General features: G+C 56.1%; 1 protein-coding gene across 3 annotated transcripts; it reads right to left on the bottom strand.

Annotated features, from left to right (window-relative positions):
* Positions 1 to 790: 790 nt before the first annotated feature.
* On the bottom strand, positions 791 to 19,885 carry SLC45A3 (solute carrier family 45 member 3). 3 transcript variants are annotated; one of them, XM_061185484.1, is made up of 6 exons: positions 11,218 to 11,335; positions 9,936 to 10,032; positions 7,290 to 7,700; positions 5,688 to 6,473; positions 4,718 to 4,983; positions 791 to 2,569 (listed from the first exon to the last, which is right to left on the bottom strand). In XM_061185484.1, exons 3-6 carry the CDS (start codon positions 7,459 to 7,461, stop codon positions 2,132 to 2,134), a joined length of 1,662 nt encoding a protein of 553 aa, XP_061041467.1. In that variant the 5' UTR covers positions 7,462 to 7,700; positions 9,936 to 10,032; positions 11,218 to 11,335; the 3' UTR covers positions 791 to 2,131. The 3 variants fall into 3 exon arrangements, with proteins under 3 accessions (XP_061041467.1, XP_061041465.1, XP_061041466.1); XM_061185482.1 differs by lacking the exons at positions 9,936 to 10,032; positions 11,218 to 11,335 and adding an exon at positions 19,793 to 19,885; XM_061185483.1 differs by lacking the exon at positions 11,218 to 11,335 and having other exon boundaries at positions 9,936 to 10,112.
* Between the last annotated feature and the right edge of the window lie 829 nt (positions 19,886 to 20,714).

Here is a 20,714-nt window from a genome sequence, read left to right as displayed (position 1 = left end):
TTGTGATCAAGTTGTTTAAAAGTCCTATTTCTTAAAGATACATTCTGAAGTATTTTCAGGTGAAGTGAAATTGTATCTGCCATATGCTTTAAAAATACCCTGGGTGGGGGGTGGGGGGTGGGCGGGGAAGGGTGGGGAGGGAAAATAGATGAAATAAAAATGGCAGAATGTTAATAAATGTTGAAGTTGGGTTCATTATCACCAGGCTCATTTCTTGTGTATGTTTGAAAACTAATAGAAAGTTAAATAAAAGATAGAACATTTAAAAAATAAAGCTAGTCCTTGCCTAGGGTGTTAACTATACTGACCACTTGAATTTAAGGGACAGGAAGGCCAGTCAAGTTTGGAGGGGTGAGGAAGTGGCAAGGCTGAGAAGACTGAACTTGACCTGAGCCTGGCAGGAAGGGTGAAGGAGGTGGGAAAGGGTGGCAACCGAGGCACAGTGGTGTCGAATCCTCACCCATACATGCCAGGGGATTCCTATTGCTCTGGTTGATAATGGGTGCTTGCTCCATCTCGTTGGCCACACCGCGAGCCATTTGAGAAGGAAAATGCCCCCACTCTCTATACTTCTTACTCTCCCGCCCTCTCCCTCACCCTCAAAGGGACTCCCCAATTCTGGGGAAGCACAGCCACACCCAATCGCCAAAGGACAAAAGTGTTGGTCTATGGCTCCACCTGCTGGTGGTGCTGGGAACTGAAGCTGCCAAAACGGTCCTGATGAGAAGGAAGCTGAAGATAATTTGAGAGAGATTTGGTCTTTTCCGCTCAGAAAAGACACAAAGACCAATTAAACATATAAGAAGGCTTTAATTTCATCACCATAAACATTATACTCTGATTGCTCACATACAGTATAAAATATTTACTCCACTAAATAAATAAGACATAACATTATTGCAAAGGGCACTTAAAGCCCCCGGAGATAAGACCTCCTTAGCCCAGGCAGGGGGTGCTCCTGAGTTTCTGTGCTAGATTCCCCAAGCACAGATATGCCCTGGGGGCTGAGACGGATAAAGGCTCAAGGAGCCACACTCTGTGCTTCTGGTCCCGAAACAGCCCCAAGGAGAGGGCTGTGGAGCCAGTGGGGAAAGGTGGGGTTGGGCAGCTCCTTCATCAGCCCAGTCCTAGAGGGAGCAGAGGGGTGCTGGGGGGGGGGGGGCGGCAGGGCCAAGAGGGGAGGGGAGGCTACGGAGGCTGCTGAGACCTGAAGCCCCACCCTTCACCTTTCCCCAGCCCTCCCCGCCTTGGGTAACAGGATTTGGGATATCAGTTGGGGTAAGCAGAGCTTCCAGGCTCAGTGTTAGGCAGTTCTGGGGCCAGACCAATCACTCCAGGAGGAGATTCTGACAATTCTCAGCCCAATAACCAATCGTCTCAGGGGACCTAGTCATTAGGGATCTCATCCTACCCAACCCCTAAACACCTTGATTCCCCTTCTACTTAAATAAATAAGTTAAATATTTAAAAACCCGTGTCCCTGTGAGGGCAACACAGGGGCCAACAAGCCAAATCCTAATAAAAGGCAGGGGAGGGGGAACAGAAGAGAGGTGGCGCTGTGGGGCTAGGCAGCTTCCTTTCTCCCCTCGGGACCGCATCCCCCAATAACTTTCATACTTTCAAATCCTGTAGAGGAGCGTTTCACATTAGAAACTCCCATGCAAGAGCGACACTGGGAGAACCTATGGGATAAGAGGCCTTGGTTGTAGGAGACCAGGTGGCTGAGTTTACTCAGCTCCCCAAATCCCTTCTCTGGGTATTTCTCGACCAGGACACTAGCTGTTAACCCTGAGCCTGGGTGATCCCCCGGCAGAGTCCTGCATTCCAGTGCACAGAGTTAATTAAATGCCCTGCCCTTCTCTCCTTGTGGAAGTCCAGACTGAAGCCTTCCGGAGAGCTTCCAGTCAGCCAGCCCTAAAGACTGAGGAGAGGTGGGAGGGAAGAAGCCCCAGTCCCCTACTTGTGCAGCTATGCACCTCACTGCCACAGGGAGGCAGCAGAGAGCCACACCACTTTGGCAGCAATAGAAACTGGAAGGCCAGCCCCCAGCCCTACAGGGCCAACGGGAGACTGGAATAGGGAGAGCTGGGACCCAGTGAGGCAGGTCCTCCCTCAGTGGGTTGGAAGTACTCTACACAGAGTATTTGGCCAAGTCGCTCTTGTCAAATACCACCTGTGTGACGAAGTAAATGGCAACCAGACCCAGACCTGCAGCCGACACCATATAGGCAGTGACAGACTGGCTGAGCTGAACAATGGAGCCCATAAACAGAGACGGGGCCACCTGGGACAGCAGGAAGGCACTGTCCAGGACGGCAAGGTCCAGGCAGATGCCCCGGCCCGGAACAACCCTGGCCTCCGGTGGCTCACCCACCACTGCATGCATGGAGACATCGCAGGCAGAGGCCCCGCAGAGTGCAGGTGGAGGAGGGAGCAGGCCGCTGCCTCCAGCACCCGCGTGTCCATTGGGGAAGGGAGATACGGCCTTAGGGCCCGGCGAGAAGCTGGTCATCAGGCTGTCCTCACTGGCACCACCTCCATCATCTCCACGGTATTTGGGCAGGAAAACCTGGGGGGAGGGGAACACACAAGGACAGGTATGTACCCAAGCATGGGATCCCCCAACTAGGAGAACAGACCCTGGCCTTTATCCCAGGGGCTAGAAGAAACCAGGCACTAGGCCTTAATGAAAATCGGGCAACAGGTCAGAAAACTGAGCAGACCCTGCTTGGTCTGGGTCTAGTGAGGATTCTCCTCAGAAGGGGGGCAGGAGGGCAGGGGGGCAGGAGGGGACATCTGAAACCAGAAGTCTAGGTCTCCTCTAGCCTCTCCTAGAATCAGTAAGTGACAGACAAACTCAGTACTGCAGGTTAGGAAGAGAACAGAACCCCAAGGTAAAGGAAAGACACAGAAGAATGAGGACAGGTGGGCAGAGAGACATGTCAGAGCAGAGGAACAAAGTCCAAAGGTGGGGCCCCCAAGGCCCCAAAGCCCCACACAGATGCTCCTAACCCTCCTCCTGCCCCTACCACCTCACCACTGGGAAATCCTTGTCAACCTCCACTGAGAGACGCTCCCTTCCCACTGTGGGTCCCAGGCCCAAGCTACAGTTGCTGCCCTACTGTGAGGTCTGCGGCCCCAGCCTGGGGCAGGGAGGGTCCTCAGACTCAGCCTGGAGGAAGCGAGGAACAGAAAGAATCACCCTCTTCCCGACTCCCATGGTCCAGCTGTGCTGAGGCCGAAGCCTTCTCGTTCCTTCTCACTGTCTGCCTTGGATCAGTGTGACCTGCCCCTGCCCTGCCCGCAATGTCCCAGAGCCTCCCTCCTATCTAAGGACGAGGCCAGAACTCATCTGACCACTTTCCCCAGGCCCACTAGTGCCTAACACAGAGCTCTCAGGGTCAGCTGCATTAGCGCTGGGAGCCACGGCAGAGCTCAAGCCTGGCACCAGGGAATCCCAAGGCTCATGGTGCAGCCAGAAGTGGACAAAGCAGACATAGATGGGATGCGGGGCCAACCATGCCTGGGACCTCACCTCCTGCCTGCCACCCCACAAAAGATCAGTGCGGCTGGAGCTTGGAGAGGCCCCTGGGGACAGACGTGTTCTCAGCCTGAAGGGAAGACCAGCTCAGCACATTCCCTGGCACATGCCCAAGCCGGGCTTCTGGACACCAGCCCAAGCCCCCAACCAGGGCGGGAAAGCGTGGAGGATGATGAAGGTTATCAATGCGCTGACAGGGGCCTCGGGGACCAGCTTCCCCCAACCCAAAGCCCCACCTCCACCCCCACCCCTGCAGCTACCTATTCAGTTAACCAGCCTCCCAGCTAGGTGTTTCTCTGCCACACCACCCATGTCCTACAAGGGGCAGACTATGTCTTTCCTACAGTCTAGAAGCCCTGTGAAGCCAGGCTGCATCTCTTTTTCCTCGGGATGCCCCAACTTCTTGCCCTCTGGGCAGAGCTCTGCACCCAGGGCTGTAGCTCAGTGAGGCCAGTGGAGACAACAAAGGTGACCACACAGCCTGGTCAGGAGGCTTCCCAGAGGAGGGGGCCCCTGGAGGGGCTGGGTAGTGTGGGGCTGAGCAGGAAGGAGGCCCCCCAACTTACACAGTGCCCAGGCGAGCGGTGTCAGGCGCATCAGGCTCAGAGATCCGCCATGGGGGCGGGGGGAGGGGACGAGGCAAAGGAGTGAAGCAGGAAAAGAAAAGAGAGAATTAAACAGAAAAGGAAGACAAACCCAAAGAGGGGAAGGGGCGGTAAGGAGCTTTCCCCATCTCCGAGACCAAAGCAAGGTTTGGGTCACTCACAAGGTCCCCCCCTGAATAAGGAGAGGCGTGGCCCACACCAGACCTTTCCCACTCACTGGCTGCTGAAGCCGGGGACCCAGAGGTCATCTGATCCAGACCCCTGCCTCTGCACAGAACAACTCAGCCCTGACTGAGGGCTTCTGCTAGCCTGATTCTTCAGGATTTCCAGAGAAGGATTTCACATTTCCTGCAATCATCCACTTTAAGTGCTTTATAGTCCTGACACCAGGAAGTCATTCCCAGAATCTAATCTACACCCTCCTTCCGCAGCCCAAGTCTCTGGCCCTGGGGCTACAACAGGCTTCCTCTCTGATCAAAGAATTCCTTCTCCAGCTTCTCTTGCCAGACACCGGTTCTGGGCTAGTCAGCTGCCCCTCCACCCCACTCCACTCCGCGGCCAGGGCGAGTACCTGCTTCTCCCGGTGGTAGAGGGACGCCAGCGTGTATGGCAGGATCTGCAGGGCAGAGAAGGTGAACCCAGTGAGGGCAGCTGAAGCGGTCACCACCACCACGCTGCGGGACAGGCACGTGGCGCCGGCAGCTACAGGGAAAGCCACCACGCTGGCCAGATAGATGGCCCGGGTGCCGAATCGCTGCACCAGCCGGTCCATGACCAGAGAGAAGAGCAGGGAGACGGCACACTGCAGGAACAGCCCCAGGCTGCCCATCCGGACCCCTGGAGCAGGGAGGGGGAAGAGGCCATCAGACAGGGGGTGGGGAAAAAGGACCCAATACCATGGGGGAGGGGAGAGGTGCTCAGAATTAGGAGCCACAGGCACCTGCTGCCCAAGACCTGCTATTTTCCGGACCTGCTCCCCAGCATCCCCTGCCCTACCCATAGCAACGGGAGTGTAGGTTCTTCCACTGACCTCAGGGAATGTGGCCAAAGCCACTGGCTAAGGGCAAAGGAAGATGTTCTAAGGGTTGGCTGTGCTCAGCTTGTCAGGAGGGGTAGAGGGAACGCAAAGACATTTCTGCTGTGGGCTCCAAGATAGAATTCCGGACGCCTGAGCTGGAAGGGGCTGGCAAGGCGATTTGGAAAGTCAGTAGGGGAGCAGAGGGCACACTGAAGTTCGGGCCAGGCAAATCCGAGGCCCAGTTTCTGGACCTTAAATAAGCTCAGCCTCTTCCTCCATCAGGTTGGGGCAATGACTGATCAAACTCTCCGATCAGCCCAAGGCTCTGCTGAGACTGCAGCAAAGCCACTCTGCTCCTTGAGCAGCACACGCAGCCTGCACACTGGCCCATTTTCCTGATGGGGAAATCGGGGCCCAGATGCACAGCTTCCAGCCCAGGCACAGGCTGTGGGCATCTCCCTGCGCCCGAACATCCACAGGAGGGCAGCTCCCACAACAGGGCCCCGGGCTGCCAAGGCCTTACCTTCATCATAGTGTCTCCGGGCCTCAGTGCCTGGCTCAGCCCTGGGCACACCCTGGTACAGCCCCTCGCCCACAAAGTCTGTGTAAAACAGTGTGAAGGTCATGAATGCCATCCAACTGCACAGTTCAGCCACGAAGAGTCGGCGTAGGGTGCGAGGCATGCGGCAGCAGAGCTGGTGCAGCCGGGGAAAGAGGGTGCGCAGGTTCCAGAAAGCCAGGCGGGCGTGGCACGGGCAGCAGTGGGGTGGTATGGAGGGGACCGACAGCCCTTCCACTGGCTCGGCTGGGCCCAGGGCTGCCTCCTCAGCCACAAACAGTGTGGCTGCCACACAAGTGAGGAAGATGAGAGTGAGCAGGCCAAAGAGGCACTCTTCCTGGGTGCCCAGGTAGGGGGCCAGGGCACTGGCATCCCAGTCGATAGCAGGCAGAAGGTAGCCCAGGCAGCCCCCCAGGCTGATCATGAAGGCGTAGACGGAGAACGCCTGGCGACAGTGGTCTGGGTCCAGGAAGAGGTCAGAGAGGAGGGCCTCCAGCGGAGTGAAGCACACCTGGCCGCAGAAGTCCAGCAGCCCCACGCCCAGGATCAGCAGTGCCAGCTCCAGGGGCCTGGTGTCCGGGCACAGCAGCCCCGCCAGCCGACCGGCCCTCGGGATGAGGAAGAGGCTCAGTAGGACACCCAGGGACAGGGCCCAGATGAAGGGCCTCCGGCGACCATAGCGCCCACGCCAGTGGTCGCTGGCTGAGCCCACGAGTGGGACCGAGACCAGACCCAGCACTGGACCGATGCCTGCAAGAAGGGCAAGTAGTATGAGCTGGAGGCTGGGGCCCAGAAGGGGCAGGGGGAAGGGTACCAACTGCCTCGAGAAGGATGGAAATGATGATGATATCACATGGAGGGCCAACTGTGTACTGGGGCTGTGCTGAGTACTTCACAGGACCCCAATTTACTCCTCACAACTAGGATCACTAGTGCGCCAACTGACCAGTGATCGCCGTGCACAGGCACGGTTTCAACAGGCAGTCTGACCCCAGAGCCTGTCATCCTGACAGAGCCCCCTCTTCCTGGGAGTCACATGATGATGACATTTGCCCTCCGTGGCTTTTACAGAATTCGTCCGCAGTTAGGAGCCCAGCCCCTGCCCTAGCGGCGAGAAAGAGCCCTGGCGGTGGGGGCTGAGGGTGGTCCTGACCCTACTAATCAGCAGCTAAGCTAGCCGTCCAGTGGCCTAAGTCACCTAACTGCTTATTAGCTTCCATCATCTTCTCTGTGAAATGGGTAACCTCAAAGCATTGCTGCAGGAATTAAATGAGACCACAGGTATGAATTACAAAGGGCAGTTTCTCCAGTGTCTCCTGTGGGCCATGCATGGCGTAGGGACCAGGGATACAGAGGTCACCAGGGAACGTCCCTGTACCCTTTTCTTTCTCTCAGACCCCCTCAGCCCAGGGTCACCCCCTCCCCAGCCACACTGACCCACCAGGCTCAGGGACAGCAGGCAGCCACCTCTGCCTCCAAGCAGCTCTTTGGGCAGAGGCCCTGTCGCCCTACTTCCCCAGGGGACATATATCTGGAGCAGGAGGGAAGGAGGATGTGGGGACTCACCCAGCACCATGGTCATGAACTTCTCCTCTACCCCCACTTCCAACAGCAGGGGTGGCACGTAGGTGATACCTGCAGCCAGGCACACCTCCAGGCCGAAGGTCAGCAGATTGACCAGCAGGAGCTGGGCTTTCCGATGCTGCAGCAGGCGGCTCACCCACAGCCTCTGGACCATGATGGGCCAGGTGGGTAGGGCTCCGGCCTGTTCACACACTCCAGAACTGCTCCGTCTCAGCCTTGCTCCAGACGCCTAGGCCTCTCCTCCTTGCTGCCACCAACCGCCTAGGACTCAGCCAGAAACCCATTTCTGCGGGCCCTCCGTGCAGGTCTAGTTTCTCAGCCATGCTAACCGCCTGTCTGTCGTCGTGGGGTGCCGCGGTGGGGACATATCTCAACACTCAGATCCTAAAAGAGCTGGGACAATCACACACACAGAGTATTAAAAGAGCTGGGACAATCACACACACAGAGTATTAAAAGAGCTGGGACAATCACACACACAGAGTATTAAAAGAGCTGGGACAATCACACACACAGAGATTCCCGGGAATCTGATCTCCAGGATTTGCTCTGAATTCTGAATCTTGTTCACTCCCAGGCTGATGGTGTGGCCCTGCCACCCAGGTGTCACCCCCTACTGGCCAATCAGGAAGTGCATGTTAATACTAGCCTAAGGTTGACATATTAATAAGGTAAATATGATCTTTAAACCTCAGTACACTCCAGAGCCAACTAGATGTCAGTAATTCTCTGTTTTGGAATATCTTTGCAATTGCCCTTGTTTCCTAGTATTGAAGGAAAAAAAAAAAAAATCAAACCAGCTGAATTCCCAGCTCCCGAGGCACTGTTACCAAGGTGCCCCCTGGAGACCCTCTGCCAGGCCTGGTTTGTTCACTTTTCTCTCTCTACTTCCCAAAGCTGGGCTGTTCAATTCCCCTTCGTTAAGAGTCACATTTCCTATTCCATACTACCTGGCCACAAGCCATGCTCCACTGTAACTCCACCCCGAGGACGAGGATAAGGAGGAAGACAAGAGAGGCTGTGGTTTGTCGGGTTGGGTTTTAAGCTGTCACTGAAACCATTTAAAAAGCGCTCCCCTGTGGGCTTCCCTGGTGGCGCAGTGGTTGAGAATCTGCCTGCCAATGCAGGGGACACGGGTTCAAGCCCTGGTCTGGGAAGATCCCACATGCCGCGGAGCAACTAGGCCCGTGAGCCACAACTACTGAGCCTGCGCGTCTGGAGCCTGTGCTCCGCAACAAGAGAGGCTGCGATACCGAGAGGCCCGCGCACCGCAATGAAGAGTGGCCCCCGCTCTCCACAACTAGAGAAAGCCCTCGCACAGAAACGAAGACCCAACACAGCCAAAAATAAATAAATAAATAAATAAATTAAAAAAAAAAAAAAAAAAAAAAGAGAGGCTGTGGTTTGTCAGGTTGGGTTTTAACCTGTCACTGAAACCATTTAAAAAGCGCTCCCCTGGAAGAACCTAGGCCTGAAAACCTCTACCTTGAGTTTCTCTCCATGCTCAGCGTCCATGGGGAGGACATATTCCCACATGCACTGCTCAACTGTCAGGGGACAGTGGGGCCGGTCCCAGGTTCCAGCCTCACAGGGGCATGAAACCGCACCACCTGGCAGCCACTGCGATGATGCCACTCTCAGCAGAGACGTCCCCACAGCCCTTCCTGCTAGGCCTCCTGTGCACAGACATCCCACCAGGAGAGTACCCACCCTGGGTCCTCCACCCACAGGCAGTGGGCCTCCAGGTCTTGCTTCCTGACTGTGGCACCCACTGCAGTCCACTGTTTACAAATGACCACAAAAGAGGGGAAATCAAGTCAGCTATGCAGAGAAGGTATAGAGGGTGGGCCCTAGTCCCCCAACCTGTCATCCATCCCATGGCGGCTTAGGCAGGTGGACAGAGCTTCACACCACTTGTGGCTAGAGTCTGGAGTGCCTTCCCTAGCCTCACCGACTCAACCCCATCGATACTGTTGAAGAGCACCACTCCTGTGCAAGGTTTACTGCCAAGGGCCTGGGCCCACCCGAGAGCCTTCCTGGAGCACCCTCGGCCCTCATTCATGCCCTCTTCCAATCTCAGCATCTCATGACTTGGTGCTTCAACTTCTTTTATCGTTTCAAATATCACTAAGCCCCGCAGGGACTTTTGTGTTACGAAGCATGTTGTAGGTGCTCTCTGAGCTGTGCCACAAAGAAAACAGACGGCCATCAATCCTGGGGAAGATGCGTCCGTTCCGTAACTGCCCTCCAGGGCTTTGCAGCTTGTAGACCAAGGAAGGGACTTCAGACAAGGCTAGGCAGCCGCCTCCCCCACGTTCCACTAAGACCCAGACCATCCACTTGGGAAGAGGCACAGACTCCTATGGGGGTGGCACGGGGAGAAAACATTGACCCACACGGTCCCAAAAGTGGGTTGGGGGGCCAGACAACAGCCTTAGCTGGGCGGCTGCGGGTTCGGCTCAAGTTCTCCCCACTTGCTGCATTGCCATGGCACCCCCAGAAGGAAAGCAGGGGGCTGCAGAGACCAACGGGTGGCGCTATCCGACCTGGAGGGAAGGGTTCTGGGTCAAAAGGCTTCCAGCCCATTCCACTCCCCACCCTCAGTCTGGGAGGGCCCTGGAGACTCACCTGCCCTGGGTTTTTAAGGAACCAGGTCCTCCCTGAGCAAACAGGCTTTATCAGACGCAGCCTCTCCCACAACATGCACCCAAGCCCTGGTTGCTCCCTGTGGTTTAAATAAATTGCAGCTCTCCAGCAACCATTAATCACCCCACCTGACTTACTCCCTCCCTTAATCCAGCTCCCCACTCCAGGACCAAGCAGGACCTCCACAGCCCACGAGGGAGAAAGGCAAAATCCTCCTACAGCCCAGCGCCTCCCCCCCGCCCAGCTGCTTCCCCCTCCCAGCGCCTCTCTCCACCCCCCAGAGGTGCTTTACCCAGTGACCAGGGACTGGGCCAGGTAAGGAATTCCTTGAGTTGGGTAGGAAGTGGGCGGGATCCAGCCCTGCTCGGCACCCCTCTCCTCTTAGGTTGCTGAGCCCGTCCTCCCTCTTTTGGGCACTCTCACCGCCACAGACTTGACTCTTCCCAGCCCAGAAGTGCCCGAGAAAAGTCCAAGCCCGTAAGAATACTCTCCCTTCCAAAGCCCCCCCTTTCTCCTCCTTACATCTTCCCCAGTGCGCCAGCCTCCCCCACTGCATCCCCACCCCAGCCCTCAGGTGGAAGAAACTACAGAGGACTCCCACAGCACAAGCTCAAGTCACCAGCGGCCCCTCCAGGGCCTTCTTCCCAGGGACACAAACAGAAAAGCCCAGGCCCCAGGGTCCCAGGTTCAGAGGGGAACAGGAAGCGGTTTGTCACACCCACTCCAATCCGCAGCCCCAGGGCACACTTCTTCCCAAAGCTTGAAAGTGACAGAACCCCGTTGGGTCCCTCTGTTTCAGGAGCTCCTCCACCTCCTCAGGAATACAGGTGGGGAAACAGGATCCAAGCCTCCCCTTCAGCCTCAGAGATGCTTCTGACTCAGATCCTCCTGCCCCACTGCTCCTGGAGCGCCCTGTCCGGCAAACAGAAGATCAACCAGAAGAGCCAGCCCCCGAGTGCTCACCTGGTGGGGAGGGGGCTGGAGGAGGAGGGAAGTGGAGGTACATGAAAGGGGGAGTCAGGCCTAACCTTGTGAATAGCAGCCTTCTAAGGAGGACAAGTCCCTCTCAAGGTCCAAATATCTCCCCCCTTTTCTGGGCCCCCTGATAATGGGACAGCAAGAAAGCTGGAGGAAACCCGAGACTCCTGGGAACCTTTAGGGAGCTCTGCTCCAGGCCATCTTCCCTCACCCTTGGGGGAGCAGAGCTCAAGCCCTGGGAGACTGAGAGCCATGGGCACGTTCGGTGAACCTGCATTTTACCTACCCAGCTCGATACCAGGAGACTTCGAGTGCACCCCCAAAGCAGGCTGTAGGCTCCACTGCAACTCTCCAGCACCCACCCTAGCATGAGAAGGGGCCTGGAAAATGCTTACCTACAGAATAAATGGCTGAAAGCAGCCTGGGAGTGGGAGGTGGAAGAGATAGGAAAGACCTAAGTGCCTACCCCCATCCCCCCACGCACCAAGGAAATTCCAGCCCGACCCCCAGAGGGGGCAGCTCTCCTAAGGGTTCAAAGGTGGTGAGTGGATGGGACAGAGCCTCCCAGGCTGGAATGCCCCATCCCTGCCCACCCCGCCACCTCAGGTTAGGCCCCAGCAGGGAGCACAGGGAAATGAAACTGAGCAACAGGAACAAACTTGGCCTGAACTTCCTCCAAAATTCAGGAGTGGAGGAGGCAGGACGAAAGGCACCTCCTGGTAGCTCCTCTGGGAAGGGAGTGTCAGAGGGATATATAAAGAGGCCTTTGAGGGCTTTCAAAGGGGCTCCTGCCACCCCTCGCGGCTGAGGTGGAGCTGGGGGAGCAGATTCCCTCCGCTGAAGGACAGAGGTCAGAGGGAGCCGGGCTGGGGGCAGCCCCGCAGCGGGCCAGTGTCAGGCAGCAATTCTATGGCCTCTTTATGCGGGCCAGTGTCCCCACAGCCGGCCAGGCACATCAAACGGCCGCACCCTGACCCCACGAGCTGGCGACCCTGCGTCCTCCCTCCACGCTCACAAAGACTGTGCTCTTTCTCACGCGGCCACTGGGAAGCCCCTCCCCGCAGAGAAGGAAACTGGGGATGGGGTAGGCCAGCCACGAGGAATAATGACTCAGCTGCAGAAAGGGGTGGGATCACTCCAGGCCAATCTCCCTAACGCGCACCCCAGCCCAGGCCATCTGGCCCAGGCCAGGTCTGCAGGTGGGGAGAAGCCCACAGGTAGAGGACGTGAGACTGCACGGGAGGGGGGACCCCTGTTCCTCCACACCGGGCTGGACCCCAGAATCTCATTCCAAGTTGCGCTCTCCCAGATCCTCTAGGTTGGGGGCACAGAAGAAGTCCTAGGGGACCAGTGCCCTTGGCCTTACCTTGTAAAACCCAGCATACTGCACTCCCAAAATGAGCTCTGCCCTCACGGCAGGTCCACAGGAGTCTTGGGACACCCCAGAAAGAGCCTGCGCTGGCCAGACAGCAGACGGGAAATGAACATCCTTGTGAGGCAATGAGCTCTCCACCATGACAGACCCCCTCGTCAGGGATGCTGCGCTGCGGGAATTTCTGCCTGGGCAGCTAGGGAGAGGGGGACACAGGACTAGTCTAAGCACGGCTTCCATGCCTTCCAACACATATTTAGTCTTTGATTCTCTGAGCTCAAACGCGTACTTCCAAAGAAGCAAGGGTCTGCTCCCCCCAACCCTACCCTACCGAAGGCAACAGTGATTTGCACAAAGAGCCAAGACCCACAACCTCCCAGTGCTCCCACAGACACCTGAGAGCCCCACTCAGAGTTCAACCTTTCCACCTCGAGGGAACTGTAAGACAGAAGAACAGGGGCTGGAGCATCTACAGAGAGAAGACCCCACCCCCATCCAGACTTGCTCCCTAGCTCCTGCCTCCCCAGGGCCCAGAGGCCAGGGATTTAGAGTCCGCCCTGCTGCGCTGCCTTTTCTTCACTCGGCCTGGAAGCCTTCTGCTTAGCAGCTTGTCAGAGAGAGTGAGGGGCCTGCAGGCCGGGACACAAAGGGGGATTAGGGAGAAACCTCTCGGCCTGCAGAGTAATCCATCAAACTCCCTCCCGGCTGCCAGCACCGGCCCCTTCCCGCTCAATTCCCCTTCCAGCTGCTGCAGGCCCCCACCCGCTCCAGCTCCTGAGCCCTGCCACACTGGGCAGCAAAGAAAATCCCGGTCCCTGGGGGCGCAGAGGGGGCACACTGCAGACACTGGGAAAAGGGCAACGGCTCCCTCCCCCCACTCACCCCCCAATGTATGAAAACCCAACAGGTGGCAGTGGCTTGGAGGAAAGTTGCTTTTGTTGCCCCTTCTGAGAGCCCCAGCCCAGCTTCTGAAAGGAAACAAATGCCGGAGGAGGTTGGGGGAAGGGGAGGGGAAAGGACAGCGGGCTGTCCCTGGAGCCTGCTCTGATCTCCCCTCCCCTCTCCAATCCAGCAACAGGAATTCTGGGGCTGGCCTGACCCTCACCTTGGCTAGTCTAGGCGAAGCACCCGTCCCAGAATCACGTGGCAACCCCATGCGGATGGTCAAAACAGACACACATCTGACTCCAGGCACCTGTGCCTCCCAATCAGACTTCCTTTCTGCGAACAGCTGCGACCCAAGGTCACTCGGGGTCACCTTGACCAAGTGCCTTCCAAACCAAGACAATCAGTATTCTTCAACCTGGAGCTCTCTTCCACCCCAGGTGTCACAGGCCTCTGAGCCCAGACATCCCCGAACCCAGTGCATTCTATAGGGTGACCGAGGTCTGGCATGGGTTTGCATGCCATCTCCATATGTCACTGTAACTATATGTGACCTTGTTAACTGACCTCCCTAAGCCTCAGTTTCCTCATCTGCAATTACTAACAGCAGCTAACACTGAGGTTTACTACATGCTAGGCACTCTTCCAAGCGTTTTAATCTTCCAAGCGCCTGATGAGGCGGGTACAATGAGTATACCCATTTGACAGGCGAGGAAACTTAGATTAATACCACCAACTTCATAGTCGTGTAGTGTGTTTGGAGGAAGTATGTGGAAGTTCCTGGCAGCCACTTCTTCAGTTGTCTGGGCTTCCTCAGCGGAGAAACTTGGGAGGGGGTTTCTCATTCCCAACAGGAGCGGCAGAGGTCGGAGGGGCACCAACACTGCTTCTCTTCTCAGCTTCCATCCCCCTCACCCACGTGCCTCCCACCCGGGCACTAGCGCCTCTTTCAGCCCCCAAAGGCAAGAGGAATGCCAAGAATGTAAATGCCTCCCCAGGTGCTGGCCCCGGCAGGTGAGCAGAGGTCACTCAGCAGACCTGCCTGGTGCTGGAGGCTGCAAAGGGAAAGGGAGGGTGGGATAAACAACCCCAGTTAGGAGACAGGGTGGTTCCCAGCCACAGGGAAAATAATCACAGCGGCTGACACCTGCCAACCGTCCAGGAGGTGTCTGCATGTACCTGCCAAACCTTCTCTAATTCATACCATTTGTACAATCCTACAAATTATTTAATATTCCTATTTCACAAGGATGAAAATGGAGTCTCAGAAATTCATTAACACACCCAAAGTTGCACAGGTAAAAAGGGCTGAATGGAAAATTCAAACCATTCGAAAATTCTACAAAGTGCACTGAACTAGGAGCCTGGACAGTGTAGTCCGGTTTCAGCAACTCTTATAACTGTGTAGCCTAGAATAAGCCACTCTACCTCTCTGGGACTCAGTTCCCGCACCCGTAAAATGAGAGCTAGTCTAGATGCTCTCTAAGGTTCTTTACAACTGTGCAGCTTTGTGATCTCACACCCGCGCCCCCGGCCCCAGGCAGGGTGCTCACCAGGGACAGGTGCCCACTGAGTGCTCACTGACAAGGCCACATGGCACTGGTGGGGAGGGGGGGGTTATAGCCTTCCACCAATGAGAGCCAAGGAGAACCAGGTGGAGAAGGGCTCCCCAGCTGCACTTACCCCATCCTTTACCTGCCTACACATTGCTCCAGTACAACAGAGTGCCAAGGGTCAGCGGTCACCTGAAACTGATCCGAGTAACCAAGACATCTGGGGGCAGAATTGCCCTCTTCCCTACTCCCTCCCAGAGCTGGACTCTGTTCCTGGCAGAAATCAGTAACTAAATTCTTCCTCTACTTGGGCCACAATAAACACTCTCCTACAAGGTGGGGGTAGTGGTACCAAGAAATCCCTTTGCCCAGGGTGGGGGCAGAGGAACACAGGAGGAGAATGGGGAGCTTGGCACGTTCAGGCCACTGGGAAGTTCCCTCCCCTTGCTCCCTACAGCCCCTGCAAAGTGAAACCTTAACAGCCTCCCTCCTAGTGAACTTGAACTTTGCCAGTCAGCCAGACCAGGCAGCTCTCCCCAGCCATGCACATCCTTGTCCCCTCCCTGCTGCCTGGGCTCCCTTAGAAGGTGATGGATACAGGAAGGAGGCCAGGCTCTCTCAGCGCTGCTATCCTAAGGTCTGTGACCAGCCCCATTTATCATCAGAGGGCTCTGGGCCGGACTCAGTCCTGGGGATGTGTTCTCCAAAACAGTCCACTCAGTGGTGAGCAGGGCGTGAGGGGGGTCCAAAAAAGATGTGATTTTTTGTTGTTGTTAAAGAGCCCTACTTTGCCCACCCTTGAAGAGAGTGCACCTCAGTGCATTACAACCTCACCTTCCCCAGAGAAATGTCCAAGAGACTAAAGCCTACCCACCCACCACTACTGAGCTCCGGGCGTGTGCAAGCCCACTGTGAAGGGGCTGGGGATTCAGAAACAACTGACTTCAGCCCCTTCAGAAGAAGGGCCAAGGTGCAGCCAGAGCACAGTGAGGTGGGGCAGGCGCTGAGACCCAAGTCCTTACAGTGGGACATATTCAGTGCCTCCAGAGCTTCCTAGAGGAGGCTGAGCCGTGAGAGACGAGTAGGTAGGAACTATGCAAAGGGTAGATGTCTGCAAACCACAGCTGCTGGAGCCTGGGATTTCTATATGCACCCACCTCTCCTTTTAGCCACTCCCCAGTCAGGGGTGGTGGAAAGAATACCAGACCCCAAATCATGAGACATGGGCCCAAGACGGGGCTATTCATCAGCACTGGGCCTATTTTTGCTTTCAAAGTAGTCATCAGTTCCAGTTACCTCCCCTGGGCCTCCTCTCCCTTTCACCTGAACCCTGTCCAGCTCAAGTCCTCCACCTCCTCCAGGGCTGCCTGGACCTCGAGCTGTCAAGGACCCCTTTCTCCCAAACCTTGACTAATCTTCAACCTCCTTCTTGCTGGCTCATCCCAGCTTCCCAGAGACAGTGATCTCCAGAATTAACAAAGAAGGGGAAAGGAACAAACACGTACTGAGCACCTGGTCTATGCAGGCTCCTTGCTAAATATGGCGATCTCATTTAATCCTCACCATAACTTTGCAAGGTGAATATTATCATCTACATTTTACAGACACAGAAACCAAGGCCAACAGGTGAGGTAGGCCTGTCTCCAACATCGGAAGCAAGAAGCCCCACAAGTCGTTCAGGGTCAGTGACAAAACTGTGGACTTCTTCCCATGGAGGAGGAAACACAGACCACGTAGCAGAAAAAGGGATTAAACAGGAAGTTCTGGCCAGACATCAGGACCATCCCGTGATGGCTCTGTCACCAGCCCCTGCCCCCAAGCAGGGACACTTAATACACTGGACAAAGCTCCACACTCCAGCTCTATTGCTGGGAGTCAAGTGGCATCAGCGTTCAAGACACTGGGCCTGGTACCAACTGGTCCAGCCTCCACCCTTGCTATCCAACAAACAGGGCCACTGACTGTTCACAGAAAGCCAGGCTGGGTTTTTCTTCTTGACACCAGAAAGCAGTGCAAAGTATCCCAAGGGTTGGGGGGTGGGGGGAGGACAGAGCAGAACACTCCCTCCCTCTCACACAATTTCTCCAAAAATCAGAACAAATAACCTTTTCTGTATAGAAGGCACTTAACCTTTCAGGATATATATTCACCTCCATCACTTCATGGCACTTTCTTCCATCTTGAGGGAACAGGCAGGGCAGGGGTTTCTGGACTGATTAAAAAACAAACCACACACAGTATTGACAGGGGAGAGACCAGGACATCAAGTCCTGGTGTGTTCTTTGCACCAGACCACAAGTTCAACTGCAAATGTGTCATTCACAGTTTACGTATAGTTGTATATAGTATAATTCCCTTGCTAAGAAACTTTGGTTCCTGAGTGTAAACCACAATGATTGCCTCCATTGTTACCAAATAACAGCAGCTGACATTTATCAAGCTCTTTTTACTTGCAGCTGCTGGGCTCAGAGGTTTTATCAGCTCGTTTAATCCTCACAATACTGTGAGGTAGGTACTGTTATCCTCATTTTACAGAGGAGGAAGTTGAAGCACAGAGAGGTGAAGTAACTTGTGCAAGAGGAAATGGGATTCAAACCCAGGCATCTGAGTGCTAGAGCCCAGTTTCAACTAGTCATACCTACTCCCCGAAGTCCAGGAGGCCTTGGTCCCAAAGAAACAAAGGTCTACAGGAGAACCCAAGAACAGATGCCCAGGCTGGGTGCTGCTGTCCACTGGGTCACAGGTGTAGATATAGTAGATATAGTTAATACCAGCTAACATTTACTGAGCACTTGTTACCTATCAGGCACACAGTCCAGTGCTCTATATGTATGGTTTAATAAAGCTATAGTTTTTTTTTTTACATTTTAGATATATATAATTATATATTTACATATATATTTGTTCTATTTATTATTTAATAAATAACAAAGCTACAGAGTAGATATTATCATTATTACTATCATCCCCATTTTGCAGCCAGGGATACTGAGACTTAAAAGAGGTTAAGTAACTTGCCCTTCGTCCCACAGCCAGTTTGGAGCAGCCAGGATATAAACACCTGACAGTCTGGGTTGTTATCCATAATGCTGTGTTATCAGGCTCCAATGGTCCAAATGATAGAGCTTAATTTCACTTTCGGAGTCCTGAGACGATCCCTGCCTCTCTGCCTTTAATCTCCAGAGCCCTACCCAGGCTGAGAGAGGGGAATCCATGCCATCCTTCCACCACCCAGTGGCCTGGAGGTACCTCAGTGGGCCACCAAGGGTCACTGTCCAGCTCCTCCTCCTCCTCCTTCAGGACACCTCAGAGCCAGGAGGAACAGGCGAGTTCACTATACACTCCATGAGTACAAAGGAAAACTCGCCCCACCTCGCCCCCATCACATCTCCACTAAGGTGGGGCCTGAATGTCCACAGCTGTACATTCACCCACAACTGTATTTGTACCTTCAGATTCATCCTGCTGACTCGAGCTCCATTTTTCTGAGCACTTTTAGAACAACAGAGTCCCGGCTCCAGACAAGCTTGTGGGGAGGAGATAAGGGAGGAATGAGAGGATGAGACCCATCCAACAAAAAGGACTGTGACCTCAAATAACTTTGCAATCACACCCTAGAAGTTGCTCTATAGGGAATCCTGAGGAAATCATCAGCCTACACTTCCTGGCCCTGCCCTCCCCACCCCCATATGCCAGCCTGTTCCCCAGGCCTTGGGCAGGTGAGTCCAACACCAAGGCTGTCCCGCTCTGAAGTGCTAAGTGCATCATGAAAGGCAGCCAGAAGCCCCCAGGGCCTCACCCCAACCCCTGAGCAACGCTTTCAGGAGCCCAGCAAGGGTCACTCTAGGCCCTGGTCCACAGGCTGTGCCCGGCTGCAGACTCCAGGGCAGCAAGACAGCAGCTGGGCTATTCTTAGTCCCTGCTCCACTGGGATCGGGTCCGTGTAACGGCTGAAGGGCAAGTCCTCAGCAGGTACCCACCATGCCAAACCCCTCCCTACCCTCAACTCTGGCCCCTTGGGAAAAAAGAAACGGGAAGGTGTGGCCCTGGGGAGGGGGGGAAAGCTGAGCACATCAAGAGTGTCTGTCAGGAAGAGGAAACTGATTCAGAGGTCAAGGGCAAGATCAACTGACAGGGCTGCAGCGCCTGGGGAGAACAGGAGACTATAGGAAGGACTGACCCTCACTCAGGAGCAACCCTGCGGGTCCCTGGGGCCTTCTCCAGCAGGCCTGCCATGCCTAAGCCCAGAGCCCTGAGAAGCTGTAGTGGATGCCCAGATATCACCTCATCATACCTGTTTGCTGATCTCAGCATTCTCACCATCCCTACCTGAGCCCGGGAGGCAAGGATAAAGACGCCCTCTCTTTTTCCTCCTCCCATGAGGGATAACCGAGGCGCAGGACGGGGCACACACTCCAGCCCAACTCTCTGCCCAGAGCCAAGACCCAAGACTAACGTCCGAAAGGGCTCAGCCACCTTTCCCTCCTTAATAACCCCTCACTCCTCCCCAAGCAAGTTGGCCCGCGCCCGAGCACCCCGCGTCGTCCCGACCGCCGACCCCTTGCCCGGCTCCCAGGTCCCGGACTGTGCGCGCCACGGTGACTCATCCTGCCCCTTTCCGGTGAAGCCGAGACAAGGGAAGAAAATAAATGCAACTTTCCAAAGAAAACTCTGACGCGGGAGGCGGCAACAGGAGCGAGCGGCCGGTGCGCCCGCCGTCTGCCCGGCCCGGGGCTCCGGGGAGGCGCCTCTCCCCGCCGCCCGGCCCGGGACGCGGGGGACCCGGCGCCTCCAGCCCGGCCCGCCTCCGCGGAGACCCGAGCACCCCGCAGCCGGCCCGGTGCAGGAAGAGGGGGCGCGCCCGGGCGCCCGCAACCCCATCAGCTCCCCTGGGACTCAGGGGGCTGGGCGCGCGGGTCCGGGACAGCCACGGCGCGGCCCCCTCCTGCGGGGCGCAAAACACGCGACACCACGGAGCTCGGCCGCGCAGCGCCCCTCCCCTTCCCGCGGCGGGACCCCCTCCCCGCGGAGAAGGGCGGGCGCGCCCCTACCTGGCCGAGGCGCGCGGCTGTCACCCGGGGCCCGCGCGTGCGAGCTCGTCCCCCCCACCTCCCCCCACGCGCACCAGCGGGCGGCTTTTAAATCTCCAGGTTACTCCGCGGGGGGAAAGAGCATGCGCGCTGGGGCGGCCAGGAGGGGGCGGGGCGAGGCGGGACGGAGGTGGGGGGTGCTGGGAGGGGGTACGAAGGGGTGGGGCTGGTACCCAAGGGAAGAAAGCGGGAGGTCTCGAAGCTGTCTTTGTAGCCGCGACCGCGATGGGCAGCCTCCGCGTGGCTCCCAGACTGCCCTATCATTACCTAGGGCAGTGCGCCGCCCCCTCGCCACCAAAACACTTAGGTGAAAGCTGCCCGGCTCCGCGGGGCGCCTCCCCTCCCCTGAGCCAGTCTGCGACCATTACCCCCACGCGCTATTCCGGCCATCCCCTTGTCCCCGGTCCGAGCAGCACCCCACCCATCCAGGACCAGCCTTGAAAGGAGATGTCACATTCTCCCGGAGTTACTCTTCCTACTGTTTGCTGTTCTCTGAGGCATAAAGAGCTTCCTGATAGCTAACTCAGTCCTTCCTGAAGTTAAAAGCCAAATTTCAATTTTTTTTTCTCCTTAAGGGTGTGTATGGGGAAAGGGGGTGATACATTGACAGTAAAATGTTCCCTTTGTCAGCTGTTGAGCAAGGTCCCAAAAGATACCTGTTTCCAGAATGCCTTTGACAAGAGTGAACAATGCAGGTGGGAGATAACTGGGGGCCCAGGCTGGCCTTGGGGTTGGAGGCCCAGTTGTGTCTTTCTTCCTTCATGGAGTTTTATTAGAGTGGAGAGAACTCCAATTTGTGTGCATTGTTGACTTGAATGCTACAAAAATCGGAGGAAGATGGCTTTGAAGGGGAGGACCTAGTTGACTGTAGCCATGGACTGGG

This window comes from Eubalaena glacialis, chromosome 3 (assembly GCF_028564815.1).
Source record: "Eubalaena glacialis isolate mEubGla1 chromosome 3, mEubGla1.1.hap2.+ XY, whole genome shotgun sequence".
Taxonomy (NCBI): Eukaryota; Metazoa; Chordata; class Mammalia; order Artiodactyla; family Balaenidae; genus Eubalaena; species Eubalaena glacialis.
Note: the sequence above shows the minus strand (reverse complement) of the source record. Positions and strands in the feature narration are given on the sequence as shown.

What these genes read in the sequence shown, in the direction of transcription:
- SLC45A3 (XM_061185482.1), bottom strand. Translation starts at nt 7,461, where the DNA reads ATGGTCCAGAGGCTGTGGGTGAGCCGCCTGCTGCAGCATCGGAAAGCC. An exon ending in CCGGAGACACTATGATGAAG is followed by an intron (nt 4,984 to 5,687) that starts GTAAGGCCTTGG and finishes TCCCTGCTCCAG; the next exon opens with GGGTCCGGATGGGCAGCCTG. An exon ending in TCTACCACCGGGAGAAGCAG is followed by an intron (nt 2,570 to 4,717) that starts GTACTCGCCCTG and finishes CCCTCCCCCCAG; the next exon opens with GTTTTCCTGCCCAAATACCG.